The sequence below is a fragment of the Anopheles arabiensis genome, chromosome 2, assembly GCF_016920715.1.
Source record: "Anopheles arabiensis isolate DONGOLA chromosome 2, AaraD3, whole genome shotgun sequence".
NCBI classification, from domain to species: domain Eukaryota; kingdom Metazoa; phylum Arthropoda; class Insecta; order Diptera; family Culicidae; genus Anopheles; species Anopheles arabiensis.
In genome coordinates, this window is record NC_053517.1 from 10,891,921 (window position 1) to 10,907,811 (window position 15,891).

At 55.6% G+C, this 15,891-nt stretch overlaps 1 protein-coding gene across 1 annotated transcript; it reads right to left on the reverse strand.

Moving 5' to 3' along the window:
- Positions 1-1,080: 1,080 nt before the first annotated feature.
- On the reverse strand, positions 1,081-13,718 carry LOC120897561 (apolipophorins). Its single transcript, XM_040302537.1, has 8 exons — positions 13,393-13,718; positions 11,722-11,748; positions 7,644-11,616; positions 7,450-7,579; positions 2,066-7,375; positions 1,863-1,995; positions 1,473-1,795; positions 1,081-1,383 (listed from the first exon to the last, which is right to left on the reverse strand). Exons 1-8 carry the CDS (start codon positions 13,466-13,468, stop codon positions 1,357-1,359), a joined length of 9,999 nt encoding a protein of 3,332 aa, XP_040158471.1. The 5' UTR covers positions 13,469-13,718; the 3' UTR covers positions 1,081-1,356.
- Between the last annotated feature and the right edge of the window lie 2,173 nt (positions 13,719-15,891).

The window sequence follows — 15,891 nt, forward strand, 5'->3', positions numbered from 1 at the left end:
GATCAATTATGCAGCTATAGCTACGGCTTCAGGTTTGTACACTTTCTTTCGCCCGCTTTCCGGGAAGGTGTGCTGGCTTCACGTGCGTGCTGTGCCGGGCCGGGCTGGCGAAGTTCATTAGCAGAAAAGGTTTTAAAGCACTGGGAGCCGCTGATGGTGTTGCTGCGGTGATCTGCAGCTCGCGAGGGAAGAAAAAGCATTCGGAGCGATTTTTGGAAGCACATTCCACACTTTCTTGAAGGAGGGGGAGAGTAAAGTAATGATAAACGATTTAATTATAATAACATTCACCTCCGGTTTGAGGCAGGAAAGTAAACTACTGGAATGGAAAATATTGTAGTTTTCGTATTGTAATTCGAATTTGTAATTCCCTTTAATATCAACAGAAACGGCCCCTGGCGGAAAACAAATCCCAATCATAGAAGCAGAAATAGCCTTTGATTCGTTACGGGTGAACTTGCCATTATAGTGAATCATTAACACACACACACACACACACACGAACAACAAATAATCATTAAAATGTGTATTAAATAAATTAGCAGGCTTCAGCATCAATAATTTACACGCGTCAACAACAATGACGTTGACCTGCGATGTGGACTTGTGTGTTTATGTGTGTGTATGGCGTGCGTTAACGACGAGGGGTGGAAATCGATTTTCATTTCACTTTAATGTGCGATGATTGAGCGAGCCTTGCGGCTGAAAAGTGGCACCGGCCACAAACAAACATTCATCATTTGCAATTTCAATGCCCTGCAAGTCAATTGCATGCCTGCTGTGTATGTGTCTGTGTGCCTGGTTCAACAAGTGATTGAGTGGGGGAAATTAACAGTAAAAATAAAGTTGCCATGCATCTTCCCCTGTTGTTCGGACAGGAGGCGAAGAGAATCGCAGCCACTGAACAGCTTTTAGCTGAAAAGAAAAATCATTCAATTATACGATTAGTGATGCATTCACCGATCCGGTCTTTTGGTGGCTGCGCTGAATCCGATTTGCAGCTTGTGGTGTATTCAATTACATTCTCATTTCTTTCCCAGTCCGTTGGTAACCAAATGATACTTTCCATTCCAATGACAGTTATTGTTTGTAAAGTCACATTACTTTATTAAATCAGACACAATACGATCTTAACAATAGAAACAGTGCGTTGGTAGAAGATACATTGCCTTGTTGTACGTCTATTTCGTATCCAGCTTCCGCTGCTAGCAGGACCTTAGGACTCTATGGACCGTCCGCCTGCGACTGCACTCCTTCGCTGCCCTGTGTTGGTGTTGGTTGGTGCGATGAGTGCACACTGTTTCGCTTTCTTACCGCAATAAATAACCTCTACGGATGTTGGTCGAGGACTAGGTCTTATCCCTTGGCACCACCGGCTTTTTTCTGTGGATGGAAGAGCAACGAAAAGAATAAGCATCAAGCACTGTTACGACTACCCTCTGGGGAATTCATGCGCCCATTCGCATACGTACCGCTGGCGGCAGCACCTGCATGTCGGAGGCGGTGCAGAGCGATTCGGGATGCAGCCCACCGCGCAGATAGCAGACGCAATCGTTCGTCGTCTCCGTGCGGGACAGCTGGTCGGCCAGCACGGCCGCCACGATCGAGATGTACTGCTTCTTGTCCTTCGGCGTCTTCTGCTGGGCGTAGTTCTGCAGCACGAAGAAGTTGCCGCCGAACCGCTCGACGGCGGACACGGCGACCACATCGTCGTACTTGAGCGACTTCTTCATCTCGGCCGAACCCAGGGTGCGCTTCTTGTCGTTCATGTGGTACACGACGCGCTCGTTAAAGCCTGCAAACACAATGGCGTAATGAATGAGTGGTTGTGCGATTTTGAGTGGCTCGTGACCCAAACTTACCAACAATCGATTTGACCTTCGACTGGTCCTTGGTGTTCGTGAGTCCGACGCTCTTGAGCGGAGCGACCATGTTGAACATGATGCCGCGCGCCTTAACGTTCGCCATGCCCAGTGCGGCGCTCATTGCGCTTCCCTGCAGGTGGCACACAAGTTTGTATTAGTAAGGAGATTCGCAACGGAGATTCGCAGCAGGTCACACTTACCGGTTGAGCGATTTCGAACGAATCGGAACGGAAGACCAGCACCGACTTGCTGGCGGAGGCACGGAACGGATAGCTGAAGGCACGGCGCAGCGCGTACACCTCGGTCGTAGCGCCCAAGTTCTCGCGCGACTGTTCGCCCATCTTCTGCAGCAGCTGCAGGAACGCGTCCACCGACTCGATGCCCGTCACCAGCCCGCGGCACTGCTTCGGTCCGCTGCTGACGTCGGCCTGGCCGAGCTTGCCCGTGTAGTCCAGTTTGCCGCCGTTCGAGAACAGGCTCGTGTACTTGTCCGTCTTGCTGTAGCCGATCACCGCAACGTTCACGTCGCTGATGCCGGTCGCCTTCAGCTCCTTGCGCAGATCGTTGATCGTGGACTGCACCAGCTCGCCGAGCAGCGTGCCGAGCGACGTGTCGACCACCACCACCACGTCGGCCTTCTTCTGCGGCGCCTTCACCGAGTACCAGTCGCCCAGATCGACCGAGCGGCCCTCGTCGGTCGAGCACTTCTCGCACTGGCTGGGCAGCACGGTCGGGATGCCGTACAGCGTGCAGGCGGACACGTACAGCCGGGCAATGCCGCAAGCGGCCTCGTCCGCCTTCTCGCCCGCATCGTGCGCCGCATGGTTGCACGCCTCCTTGTAGCCGGTCTGGTCGCGCAGGTACGAGCACAGCTTCAGGGACGACTCCGAGCCGAAGAACTTGGCACAGGTCGGGCTGGAGTGGTCGTGCGAATCGTGACCGTGGTCGGCGACTGCCGCACACGCCTGGCTCGTCTTGTAGCTGTTCGCAAAGTCCGTCGACACCTCGGTGATCTTGCCGTTCGGCACCGCCAGATCGTCGTACGGCTCGTAATTGCCGTTGCCGAGCAGACCGCGCAGCCGCCCGAAGTAGAACCCGGACACGAAGAAGTGACAGATCTTCAGGTCGGTCGTACACATCACCTGCGCACCGTACTTGGTGCCGACCGTGACCGTGTAGTACTTGCGGAACACGTACACATCCTTCTGGTGGATGGGCAGATCCGTCTCCTTGCCGTTGTACTTCACCACCGCCTTGGCGGTCAGCTCGACCGTCGAGTCCTTGTCCACGAGCGTCACCGACTTCAGGCGTCCGCCGTCCATGTCCGCCACGATGCTGAAGTTACCGTCGACCAGGTCGGACGCGAGCAGGTACGAGCAGCTGCCCGCGAACGTAAAGTGCTTGTCGTCGAACGTGAAGAAGTGGCCACCGTCGCCGAGCTGGGCGTGCATGTGGAACATCGGCACGCGCGCAAACGGATTGAACGCGTACAGGCGCAGCTGGTGGATCAGGTCGCGCACCGAGTAGAACTTCTCGTTGCGCACAAAGTTCCACGGGCTGAACTGGATGCTCGACACGTACGGCAGGAACTTGAAGGTGACGAACGAGGTGAAGCTGTCGCTGCCGAACGTCGGCTCGGACAGCTGCACGTTCACTCCCGCGATGAGGCGCTCCACCGCCTGGTTCAGCACCTTGACGAGGCTCACGAACAGCGTCTTCAGCTCCTCCACATCGTTGACCGGCTTGTTGTCCAGCTTGCTGGTGATGTACTTGTTGATCGCGGTGGTCAGCTCGGTCACCTCCGGCATCGGGTAGACCGCCTCGACCAGCGACAGCAGCTCCTTCAGCAGCTGGTACGCGTACCGGTCGAACCCGTCGAAGTACTCCTTGAACGTTTCCTTCACCGCCTTGAACTCGTCGAACGTGTCGAAGTACTCCTGCACCAGCTTGTACAGCTCCTTCAGCTCCTTCTCCAGCACCTGGACGGCCTTGCTGAACGTTTGCGCGAACGTGCGGAACAGCTCCGACACGCTCGTGGCGATCTTGTTGAAGTCCTCCTCGAACACCTTCAGCGCCTTGACGGTGCGCTCGAACACGGCCACCACCAGCTTGACCGTCTCCTCGTACACGTTGAAGAAGATCGCCTCCACCTTGGTGGACAGCTCCTTCAGCGCCGGCAGTACCTTCGTGTTGAACGTTTCCATCAGCTGGGCGACGACGTCGTTCACCAGGGCGGACATCTTGCGGAAGCTTTCCACGTACACCTGCGACAGCTGGCCGAACACTTCGCTCACCTGCTGGAAGATCTTGGTGGCAGCCTTCACGAACTCAGCCAGGGCCGGATCGCTCATGATGTCCTCCTGCAGCTTCTGCAGCTGCTTGGCGTAGCTTTCCTGGAACTTGCCGAACTCGGGCAGCGCGCTCACCAGGTTCGTCGACAGCTTGTTCAGCTCCTCGGCCAGCTTGGCGTAGCGTTGGCTGACGTCCGCCCGCGTCACCTCGAAGTCGGCGTTCAGCTGGTTCTTGAGCGACACCAGGAACGCCTTCGCGTTCGCCTCGTCCACATTGTACTCGGTCGATAGGAAGTGGCTGGCGTCCAGCGTTACCTTCGCGTTCAGCAGTGGCTTACCCTCGCCCATCACCTTCAGCACCATCGCCTTGTCCACGCCGAACGTACCGTCCGCGCTGAAGAACTGGTCCTGCTTGAAGGCAAACTTGGCCGACGACAGACCGTTCAGCTGCGACTCGAACACCACCGGCCGGTTGGGCAGGAACTTGAAGGTGGAGGTGAGGTCGCCGCGGTACTTCTTCGCATCGTACGTGCCGTGCGCGCGCACAAAGTCGTCCCCGAAGCGGGTCAGCAGGAAGTCGAACGATTCCGGACTGCCGAAGAAGTACGAGCCAAACGTGTAGCCCTCGAACGGCAGCGTGAGCGAACCGGCCGCACTGGCCTGGCGGGTTGCGAGCGACATGGCCGAGTGGCCGCTGAAGCCACACTTCAGCCCCAGGCCCTTGCTTGACACGCTTGCCTCGGTCGTGATGTTGAAGCCCTTGAACGACTGGTCGCTGTTGGCGTAGCGCACCTTGGCAACGATCTTGTCGCCGGCCTTCTTGAACACGTCAAACTCAACCGATCCGTCCGCCGTCTGCTTGTCCCCATCGAGCGTACCCTTGGCCCGGATGGCCAGCGCCTTGATCGTCGGATGCGAGAACGTCAGCGCACCGTTCGCACTGACGCCGGTCGAGCCGAGCATCTTCGTTTCGCCGCGCACCGCAAACGTGGCCTTGTTGTCCGGCTCGTTCTTCTTGTCCAGATAGAACGACACGCTGCCGTCGAACGGTCCGAACTTGTCCTTGGGCAGGTTCAGCACACCCTCCACGGCGACCGTGCGCGTCGGCAGTATTAGGCTCGCTCCGGCCGAGGTCGGATGCACGTAGAACAGGTACTGGTACTTCGGCTGGTTCTTCTCCTTCAGCTGCACGTCCGTGGTGTGGTCGAACTTCAGCCCGTTGGCGCTCGTCTTGGCCGACAGGCCGAACTCGTGCTCGTAGCCCATCTGCTGCACCTCCACCGACACCAGCGCCTCGTGCTTGAACGCACCGGCCGCGCGCTCCAGCTTCGAGAGCAGCTCCAGCTTGGTGCACTTCTTCTTCTCGTCGCACACGCTCGTCTTGACGCGGAAATCGTTCGGCTGGACGCGGGACTCGTGCAGCACGGTGAACTTGCCCACCGAGGCCGTCAGCGTGGCCGACATGCCCGACTCGGACAGCTTCTCGCGGATCAGCTTGAAGGTGGCGGTCTGCTGCTTGTCGTACAGCTTCACGTTGCCCTGGCCCTCGATGACCATCGCCTTGCCCTGCTCCTTCACCGAGTAGTCGGCAAAGCCGCTCAGTATGTCCTTACCGCCCTCGGACGCGCGGAAGTTAACGCCCTTGCCGTTCGAGCCCGGCTTCGCGTTCACCTCCACCGAGAACTTGTTCGTGTTCAGCATCGGCGCATCGCCGTACAGCTTCACGTAGAACGTCTGGTAGCTGTCAAAGTTGGCCTCCACGTTCGCTTCCATGTCGAAGTTGGCCAGGTTCTGCACCTTGGCGTCCGCCTTGAATGCGCTGTGGCCGAGCGCCTTGTAGCTGCCCGACACCTTCACCGTCTTGCCCGGATAGCCGAGCGTAAAGTCAACGGACGGGTTCGTCTCCGACACGACCACCGCGTTCTCCACGCTGAACTTCTTGTCGTCGGCGGTCAGCTGCAGCTTCGTGTTGTACGCACTGTCGCTCGACTTGGCGTGCTTGAAGGTCAGGTCGACGCTGCGCACGTTCTCGAACTCCGACTTGAGCGTCGCGTGCACCTGGATATCGTCCATCGACGGGGCCTTGGCGGTGCCGGTGAACTCAAAGTTCTTGCCCGCACCGTACGACACCTTCAGGGCGCCGTTCGTCTGGAACGGTCCCTCCTCCTTCGCGTCGTACGTGTACGAACCTTCGGCCGCGATCGGGTCCACGTTCGGGAGGTTCAGGTTCAGCTTTCCATTGCCACGGTTGTAGTTGCCCTTGGCCTGCGTCGACACCGACGCACTCTTGCCGTTGAAGTCGACCGATCCGCTGTAGTCGAGCTCGTACACACCGTCGTCCGACTCTGGCTGCAGGTACTTGCCGCTGGACGATACGCCCACCTTGTACGATGGAGCACCCACGTCAACCTTCAGGTCGTGGGTGGCCGGCTTGCCGTGCCCTCCGGTGTGGTACCCACCGACCAGTGCAGCCGTAAAGTCCGCCCCGTACTTGCCGTTGACGTGGTACTTGGCGTGATGCTCACAGTACTCATCGACGACCACGCTCAGTTCCGTCACCTGGGGAAGCAAGCTGCCCGAAACCTTCAAGCTACCGGCGGCCGACTTGTAGCTACCAGCCGGCGCATGCTTTAGCGTCACGTCCAGCACCACATCCTTGCCTTCGAGATCGGAGTACTTGACATTGTGCACCGCGTCGAAGAACTTCGTCTTCACGTCCATATCCTTCAGCTCGCCGGCCCACTCGACCGAGCGCTTCTTGCCACCGGGCTGCTTGTCGTACACGCTGGCCGCCATCTTGCCGGAGCGCTTCTCGTCCTTGGTCGAGGCATCGCGCTGGAACTCGCCGCCGAACTGGCGTCCGGTCGGGAGCAGCAGGCTGACCTTGACGTTGAACTTGCCATCGACCGGTTTCGGGTTGCCCTGGCTCTGTACGTTCAGCTCGTACTTCTCCGAGAACACCTCCACCTTGTTCTTGCTGTCGAAGCTGGTCTGGGTGACCTTGTTCTTGGTTTCGAAGCGTACCTTCTTGCTGTTGTCCTTCTCAAAGTCGTAGTAGAAATCGGCAGCCACATCGTACACCGGTGCGTTCACCTTGAACTTGCTGTCCAGCTTCACCTTGCGGTCCTGCTTGACGAACGTGACCAGGGCGAACAGCTCACCCTGACCCTTGGCCGACTTTAGTTCACCATTTCCGTTGAAGAAGTCCTTCACCACAAACTGTTGGGAGAGTCAATGAAACATGTGGCGTAAGGAAAACTGAAACGAGTTGAGAGTTGTTTGCGGAGACTTACCGTGAATTTGCCGTTCGGATCCTGTCCCCGCTCTAGCTTGAAGTCGTACGTAGCGAACTCTTCCTTATCCACCAGCACCTTGGCGTTGGAGAGGACGTTCGCGGCCGAGAACTGAACTGTCAAAGAAAGCCTGAACAGCACAACCAATTAGTGATATCATTGCCCTGCCAATAATCATTGCGTTTCCTACTCACTTGTAAGGAGAAGCCTTCTCGACAGCGATGAGAGATCCCTCGAGGTTAAGCTCACCATCCTGGCTGGTGAAGCGGTTCGTGACGGCACCGTTCAGCTCGAACTTGGTACCGGTGCTGGCCGTCAGCTTGTTGCTGAAGCGGCTCTTGTTGGCCTCCACGATGCGCTTGGAGAAGAACTTGAAGAAGTGCTTGTTGAGCGAACCGCCCAGCTGCACATCGTAATCCCCGGGCGTCTTCTCGTTGTACTTCGCATCCACGTTCGCCGCAATCTTGTACTTGTCGTACCCGTACTCACCGTCCAGGTAGAACTTGTTCTTGTTCGTGGCAAAGTCCAGTCGGATCAGCTGCTTCGGCAGCTGCAGCTTGTTCTCCAGCTTCAGCGACTCCAGTCCCTGCGCCTCGGGCTTGAGCTCAAACTCAGCGTACTGGCTCAGCTCGTACTTGTTCGAGGGATTGTTGAAGTCCTTGCCGCTGGCGAACGAGAACAGGTTCTTGAACGAGTTGTCCGTGTACGCCACCTCCAGGTTGACCTTGAAGTTTTTGTTCGCATCGCTCGGCGTCTTCTTCTCCAGGTCGAGCTTGACGTGCTTCAGATCAAAGTCCAGATGGCCCACCACGTTGTTCTTCACGTCACCGACGTTCACGTCCACGTTGGCATCGAAGCTACGCTCGCCGTTCGACACGACGTGCCCGTTGATGGTCGTCTTCGGGGCGTACGGGCTGGTCCACTCGATGTTCTCCAGGTTGTACTTGCGCTTGCCGCCATCCAGGCTCTCCACCACGATCTTGCCGGTCGTCTGCACAAACTTGGACACCTGGGCGTCGCCGTTCGGCGAGCGGATGGTGAAGATCGGCACGTACTCATCGCGCCCACCGGACGCACCCTTCTGGAAGCCAATCTTGGCCAGGTACTCCTCCACGCCATTGTGCGCAACGGCGTACAGGGCCACCTCCTTGTCGTTGTTGTTTACTCCCAGCTTGAAGTCGACGTTGCGGATCGGTGACTCGAGCGTCGCCTTCACGTACAGCTCGCCGGCGGTCACACCCTCCAGTCGCAGGTTCGTCAGACGCTTCGTCTGCGACCCGGGGGTATCGAAGCTGAGGGACAGCTGCAGGTGCTGCGGGTTCGAGTTGTCGAACTTGCCCGAGAAGTGGAACTTCGGCTCCACCTCCAGGTACACCTCGAACAGCTCCTCCTGGTCGACCTTGTGTGCGGCGCACACCGTCACACCGATCACGCTGTACAGATTGTCGAAGCACTCGCTGAACTTCGAGCCAAAGTCCTGGCGTTTGGCGGGCAGCGTAATCAGCTGGTTGCCCCGTTCGCGCGTAATGATCACCTCGCGGAAGTTGACCGACACGAGCTCCTGCTTGCCCTGGAGCGCGTCGACCGTCAGATCGTAGGCGGTGGCATCGTGCAGCGCAAACTTGACGGCCGCACCGCCCGAAGAGTGGCCCGACACGGCCACCTGCATGCCCGTCATCACGTTGAACGCGTCCACGCTCATCGTTCCGGTCACCTCGAAGCTGCCGCTTGGCTGGAACTTCGTGTTGAACTTGGCGTTGCTGTAGTCCTTCACCAGGCTCTTGACGTCCAGCTCGAGAGCGGCATCGACACGCGCCACACCGGCACCCTGCGCCGAAAGCTTCAGTGGCAGACCGAGAGCGGTAGTGTACACCAGATCCGTGTCCAGGAACAGGGCATGGTGCTCGAACGTGTGCTCGAACTTCTTGGCCCCTTCGATCATCTTGTCGAAGCATTCAAGCGCTTTGTCCAGGAACTGCTCCGGATCGGTCGGCACGTTCTCGCCCGTGCTCAGGAAGAACAGCTCCGAGCCGAACACCTTCATCGTAACGTCCAGGTTGAAGTCCTTCAGCGCGTCATTGTGCAGATCGACGGTGCGGGCCAGCGCACGGATGTCCTCGCGGATGCCGCGGCGGAAGCGCTCCTTCGCCTTGCCGGACAGCTTCTGGTACTGTTCGGCCAGGAGATCGTACGCCGCCTGCATGTCCATGCCGGAGAAGAAGCCCTTCGGTCCGAAGTAATGCTCCACCAGCCGTTCCAGATTGTCCTGGCGTCCCTCGAGCTCGAACACGTTCAGCCCATTGCCAAACAGCTCGGCCGTAAAGTTCAGTCCAACCGACTTCGGCAGGAAGCTCTTCTGCGAGTAGATCACGCTCGTCTCGGCACTGGCGCCGACACCGAGCGACTCGACCGCGTACGAAAACTCCCGGTTGAACGAGTAGCGGCGCACATCGAACGGGAACTTGTTGGAGGTGCGGATCTTGCCAAAGTGCTGCCGGGCAGCGTCCCGCGTCGGATCGACCGACGCCCGCAGGCTGGCCAGATGGGACGTGATGAACGAACCGACCTGGTAAACCTTCTCCGCGTCCAGCAGTGCCTTCAGCTCGTTGGCAACGTTCGCCGACGGGCACTCGACCAGCGACAGGTACGCGTGGATGCGAATTTCCGAGTCTTCGTTCGTGTCCTTCAGCGTGCTGAGCGCCGCGTTGACGATCTTCTTGTTGCAGGAAGCGGCCGGGTAGGCTTGCAGGGCAGCCACGCGCACACGCGACGAAGCATCGGGACCGGCGCACTGGATCACCTTATCGAGCAGCGGGGCGACCAGATTGTCCGAGTTGCGGACACCCTTCAGCACCGCCACGATCACGTCCTCCTGGGCGCGCGACGTCGACTGGCATTTGCCCAGCTTGGCGCCGAACTTGTTCGAGATTTCCTTCACATCCGACGACTGGCAGCCGTGCTTCTGGCAGTACTTGCTCACCAGCGAACCCACGCTCAGGTACGCCTCGCGGGGCGGATTGCCGTCCAGCAGCTTGTTGACCGCCTTCAGCGCATCCTGCGTCATCGACTGTACCAGCGTGAGCGAAACGAAGGCGAGCTTCTGCTCCTGCGCACCGGTCAGCTCCTTGTTCTTGTACAGCTGCGTGATCGCTTCGACCGCATCGCCCGTGCCCACGCGGAACAGCGCGTCCAGGTACACCTTGCGCGCGAGCGACTTGTTCGAGTGTACGCTGCCCGCCTTCACCTGGTTGTACAGCGTCAGCAGGTCCTCCTTCTTCGAGTAGCGCATCAGCTGGATCAGCTCCACGAACAGGTTGGCCGTCTTCTTGCCCACGTTGCCGTTCGTGTACGATTCGACGGTCGATTTCAGCTCCTGCTTGATGACGGCCAGATTGCCGGCCGGCTGCTGGTCGGGATTTTCGAAGATGATCGTGCGCGGCTCACTCGCAGCGCCGAGGGCCGGCGCAGCACCCGCCTTGTTGCCGGTGAGCGTCAGCTTCGTCGTTACCTTCGCGGTCACGCCAACCTTGTCCTTCAGGTAGGGCAGATACTGGTACTCCTCCGACAGCTTGACCGCCGACAGCAGACCACCCTTGATCGTTTGCTGGGCATTGTACGAGCTTTGCAGCAGCGGCGTCGACTTGATGCCGGCCTTGCTGTTGACGATGCGGGTCACGAAGCTGTTCGAGAGCGATTCGCGGTAGGCACAGTTGCCCAGGTCGCGCACCTTCTCCACGACGGTCGCATCGCCGGACGGGTAGCTCGAGAAGGACGTCTGGCACACGCCGAACACGTCCGTCTCGGTGCTCTTCTCCTGCGCGACCTGGAACAGCGAAATCAAACCACGCTTCACGTTCAGCGAAAAGTCCGTATCGTCCGCTTCGGTACAGATCTCGGGCAGCAGCTCATCGTTCGACAGCGTGAACTGGACCGGCTTGCTGATGTCGGCCCCGAACGCCGTCTTCTTGCCGTCCGGTGCGTACGAGGTCAGCGAGACCACCTTCAGCGTGTACTGGCAGTTGTCGCCGGCGTACACCTCCACCTTGCCGTCGACCTTCAGCGTGGTCTGCTTGTTCTCCTTGTCCGACTGCTGAAGCTGCACATAGCTGTCCACATCATACTGATATACGAAACCGGGCTTGAACGTGTACTTGCTGGATTTGTTAGCTGTAGTGAGCAGGAGCAGGAAGCAGGAGAAACATTGCCGTTAGTAATTGCCCGTAACCCAGTCAGCCATAGATCGGTATCGTCCGCGGCGTGCTAAATACTTACGTGCTGGGCATCCCGACTTGCACGATGCTGTTGTCCGAGGGGGTAGGCGTAGAAAAGAAGCAAGCATAGAAGCAAATGATTAGTACGAGCGTAACCGTCCACATGTTGCATAATCTGCTGGCAGTCTGTTGACCTATTCCGGCTGATAGCGAGTGACGGAGCACTTGCGGCTGCTTACTATCAGTTTTATTTTTCGTACTGACCCACGTGACCCCCGGGGTGTCGGGAGGGCATCTACAAACGACAGCTTCGATTATCGTGAAAGTGCACACTCAGTGTTGTTGATAAGGGAAGTGGCAAAGCCGCATGCTAAACGCGGCACCGCGGACACTACAACCGCCCATGCCCGCTGCACACATTGTACGTCGGCTTTGAAGCCTTGCTCCTGAACTTGACATTGATCGAGAATGGTGGCCTACCAAGACTGCCAACTAGGCATCTGCTTATCAGTCATTCACCGGTGAAAAGGCATTGGCTTTAATGCATCCACGAGTTTCTAGAATCGTGTGCGATCATGTGTGAGTTGAAGCATTAGTAGAGTATGACATCTTGGAACTTTCCTTTTTGTACTTAGTCAAAACTATTTTGCAAATTTACTCGGAGTTGAGACCTCCTTCTTTTTGTCTACTATTCTTCCCGAGAAAACTTCAACATTCCAGATAGTTCCGGTGGCTGTAACGATTCACTCTCTAGCTTCTCAAATTGTTTGTGGTAAATCATCACAACATGTCAGTTCTACATTCTTTCTAGAAAAGACCACCAAGTAGGTACACCTGCTTGCTGAAAGCTCTCTCAGTTTGTAGTTAGCTGCAATATCTAAATATTTACATTCCTGACACACGGCTCTATCAGAATGCTTCAATCTTTCGAAAACACATTGCCACACGAAATGCGTCATTCTGTACAGCCCAGCAATAGACACAGCCACAGTCATTTGCTCTGTTTCAACGATTCCGCGTTCTAGAACACTCGGTGTGCTGGGTGTACACTGCCAGAATGCTGCCGAACTGCGACTTACCCTACACGCCCGCCGGTGCTTCTCCTGACTTCCGTGAGAACATCAACAACAACCTCGTTGGTTAAGCTAATTGAATTCATTGAAAAGTATGAAAACAAAGGCCAGTGCGTTGGTTGCTGCCACCGCCGCCGCCGCCGCCATTGTCAATCTTCATTAGAAAGACACAGGCACTGACTAAGGGATTATCCCAAAATTTGTATGTCGTGCTGAGTTGTTTGCTTCGCCCCGAAAAGATCCAGGAAAGACCAGTATCGGTGCGGGTAAAGTGATAAAAAGGTTCTTTTTTCTCAGATTCTATCTTGTTTTCGTGATACCAAAACAACACGATCACCACCTGCGCTGTTCAACAAACGGGCAGCACTTCTCACCCTATTTCCGAGCGTGCAGCGTTGACGATCCGTACATGCGGGACGTCATCAAATTGCCTATTACAATTTATTGTCTAAATTATCTCAACTGGTTTATGGGTACCGCTGGCCACAGCAGCCACTTGTTTCTCGCGCTTTGCTGTACTAATCGACACCCTCGACAGCAATACATTGCTCGGAAGTAATGCTAGCATCACCAACAACATGTGGATGCTCCAATGCTGAGAACCTTCGCCATCTCTTCCATCCCTGACGATATTTCACGCGTAATGTATAGGAACATACCTGCGGACACACTTTGAATCAGCACTAGCGACACCAGGAAGCTCCAGAGCAGCCTCCTTCCACCGAGGACCCACATCGTTCCGTGTCGTGTCCGTGCACTCTCACGCACTAAACCACACTTTCCACACTCAGGAAATGTTCACTACACCTTACAGTTCAACATGGAATGTAACCGGGGGGGTGTGGGCGAAAAAGATGAAACCGTTCTCTCCAACACTGCAGAGAAGACGGTTCACTCTTTACCGATCGGGCACTACGTACGTCACACAGCGGCTCGTCTGTCGTCACCAGCGATCCCGGGCGGGCCTCAGGACGGGAATAACGGATCCCGGCCACGGGTGCCTACTTTTATAGAATTTCCACACACACGCACGCACACATACACACAGCAATACAAACACTGCATTTGGGGTTTGAACGGGGGTTCACATCAGCGAACGGTGCTGATAAGGGGTTTGGAGAGCGTTTTGGTGACTGATCGGTGGACGGTGCTGGAAGCGGCCGGGATCGCGATCACCGAAACGGACACCAACACACCGGCGCGCGGGAAGCGATACCACAGTTGGTCACCTCTGTTCTGCTCTGCTCTCTTTCTCTTTCGCTGATGATCCAGTGGCTGCCGGATTGCCAGTTGAGTTCTGGGGGGGGGGGGGGGGGGGGGGGAGAGGACCTCAATTGAAGTTCTCTGTAGATCTGCGGTAAACATGCTGCCGAACACAGAGATGCCTCCGCAAGGGGGATTGGTTGGTGTTGGTGTACAATCAATGGGGTGCAATGTTTGCACTTGCACGTTTGATTGTTTGCACAGCGAGATCGAGGGATTTGAGGGAAGAAGCTCACACACACACAAACAGACATACACATGGGCAGAGAGACAGCCAAGCAGAGGTCGTAGATCCACATGGTTATCGGTGCGAAGATTCGTCCAGATCCGGCCAAGCGATGACGAACAGATAAGGTAAGTTGCTATTCAGCTCTGTGTGTATGTGTGTGTAAAAGGGGAAGTTTTCTACCCGGACACGGATATCGCAGCCAACCCGATCGGGAAAGGGAACGGTAAACGATCGATCGTACCGGTGCTGTGACGAGTCTGCGGGCGAGTTTGTTGCTAGCGCACGCTAGCATTACGCTAAGTTGTGAAAATAATGCACGCTTAGCATGATGCCGGCAATGATGATGACGAGCTAGGGATTACAGTGGGGTTCGGAGCAAGGTCCGAAGTGTATGTTTGACCGGGCGCGAGAACAAAGGCAATTAAACGTCCCCACCGCGGTTAGACTGGGGAGGGAAGCAGTTCGGTGTCGTTGAAAGCCGATTGATATGTTTGTGAACGTTTTATTTGTTTTCGTTTTTTTTAATTTTATTGTTTTTTGAATATTGTAAACGCAACTGTTGTATTTCACTCTCATAGCAATTGTTCTTTTCTAAATAAATTTATCTTATTTATTTCATCATACTGAGCATCATAATCTCTTATCAGACGGAGGTGTAAGATGACAATTACACCATTACAGTAAACTAACCTGAAAGAAAAAATACTATTAATTGCTTATATTAAGCCGTTTGAAAAGGCCACCGGGGAATAAAATCCCTCAATCGGGAATGAACTGTTCATTGCAGAAAGATGGATGATTATTCTCACAGCTGAACGTATGTCTTGCTAGATCGTAATCGCTCAATCACTTAGCGTATCTCGAATGTGTCTTCCCCGCAACGTTTCCTAGCAGTAAACCATACTGTGTTGGGGAAGAACGTACCAACAAAAAAAAAGAAGAAGTAAGGCCGCAAGCAATCGAAGCTTGTTAATATCGTATTATTTTACACCGAGCAATGCTTTGCTTGCTTCTTTTCGCTCCTCCTTACTGCGCTCACGAGAGGAGAATCCATTTAAATTAATTACTATCCTAGCCTAGGTTTGGTGAGCGCCCAGCACACATCCCGCTGCTGGTGACTCCCAGCGCTTTAAGCCAGATTAACGGAAGGGATATACCGCCCGCCGGGCTCTACCAGGCCAAGCGCAGGGGTTTGACTAAGGATTGAGTGATTGAAATTAAATCCCGTATTAAATTACAACCGATTCATTAATCAATCCCGCTACGGTGCGGGACTGGGTGGGAAACACATCGAGAAACCATTTATTTTGTCGTCTAGCGCAAGTAAAAGTCTGACCGATCTGGGCGTAGCGGATGGGAAGAAAATAACAGCGCCAGTGCTAGCGTGAGGGTGCAACTCCAAGAACCACTAGTGGCTGGGCACCAGGGAAGCCTGGGAAGGCTGTCCACTTGCTTGATTGATTGAGTGGAAAATCTCTGTAGGTGAAGTTTGATTTCCATAATGAGCGAATGCAATTTCTTTCCGTGCAAGACGGTCCCCGGTACCGGAGCGGTATTGAAAGGCCAGTTTTTAATCTTCCTGATTGAATGGTTACTTCGTGCTTTTAATCTCTCGTTTCTGCCCCTTGCTCCCTCTCTCTCTCTCTCTCACTCTCTTTATCTCTCT

Bases quoted from the DNA above. Each gene is read 5' to 3' on its own strand.
- LOC120897561 (XM_040302537.1), bottom strand. From the start codon at position 13,468: ATGTGGGTCCTCGGTGGAAGGAGGCTGCTCTGGAGCTTCCTGGTGTCG. The intron at 7,580-7,643 runs GTGAGTAGGAAA...TGTGCTGTTCAG, and splicing joins GAGAAGGCTTCTCCTTACAA to GCTTTCTTTGACAGTTCAGT. The intron at 1,384-1,472 runs GTACGTATGCGA...TTCCATCCACAG, and splicing joins TGCAGGTGCTGCCGCCAGCG to AAAAAAGCCGGTGGTGCCAA.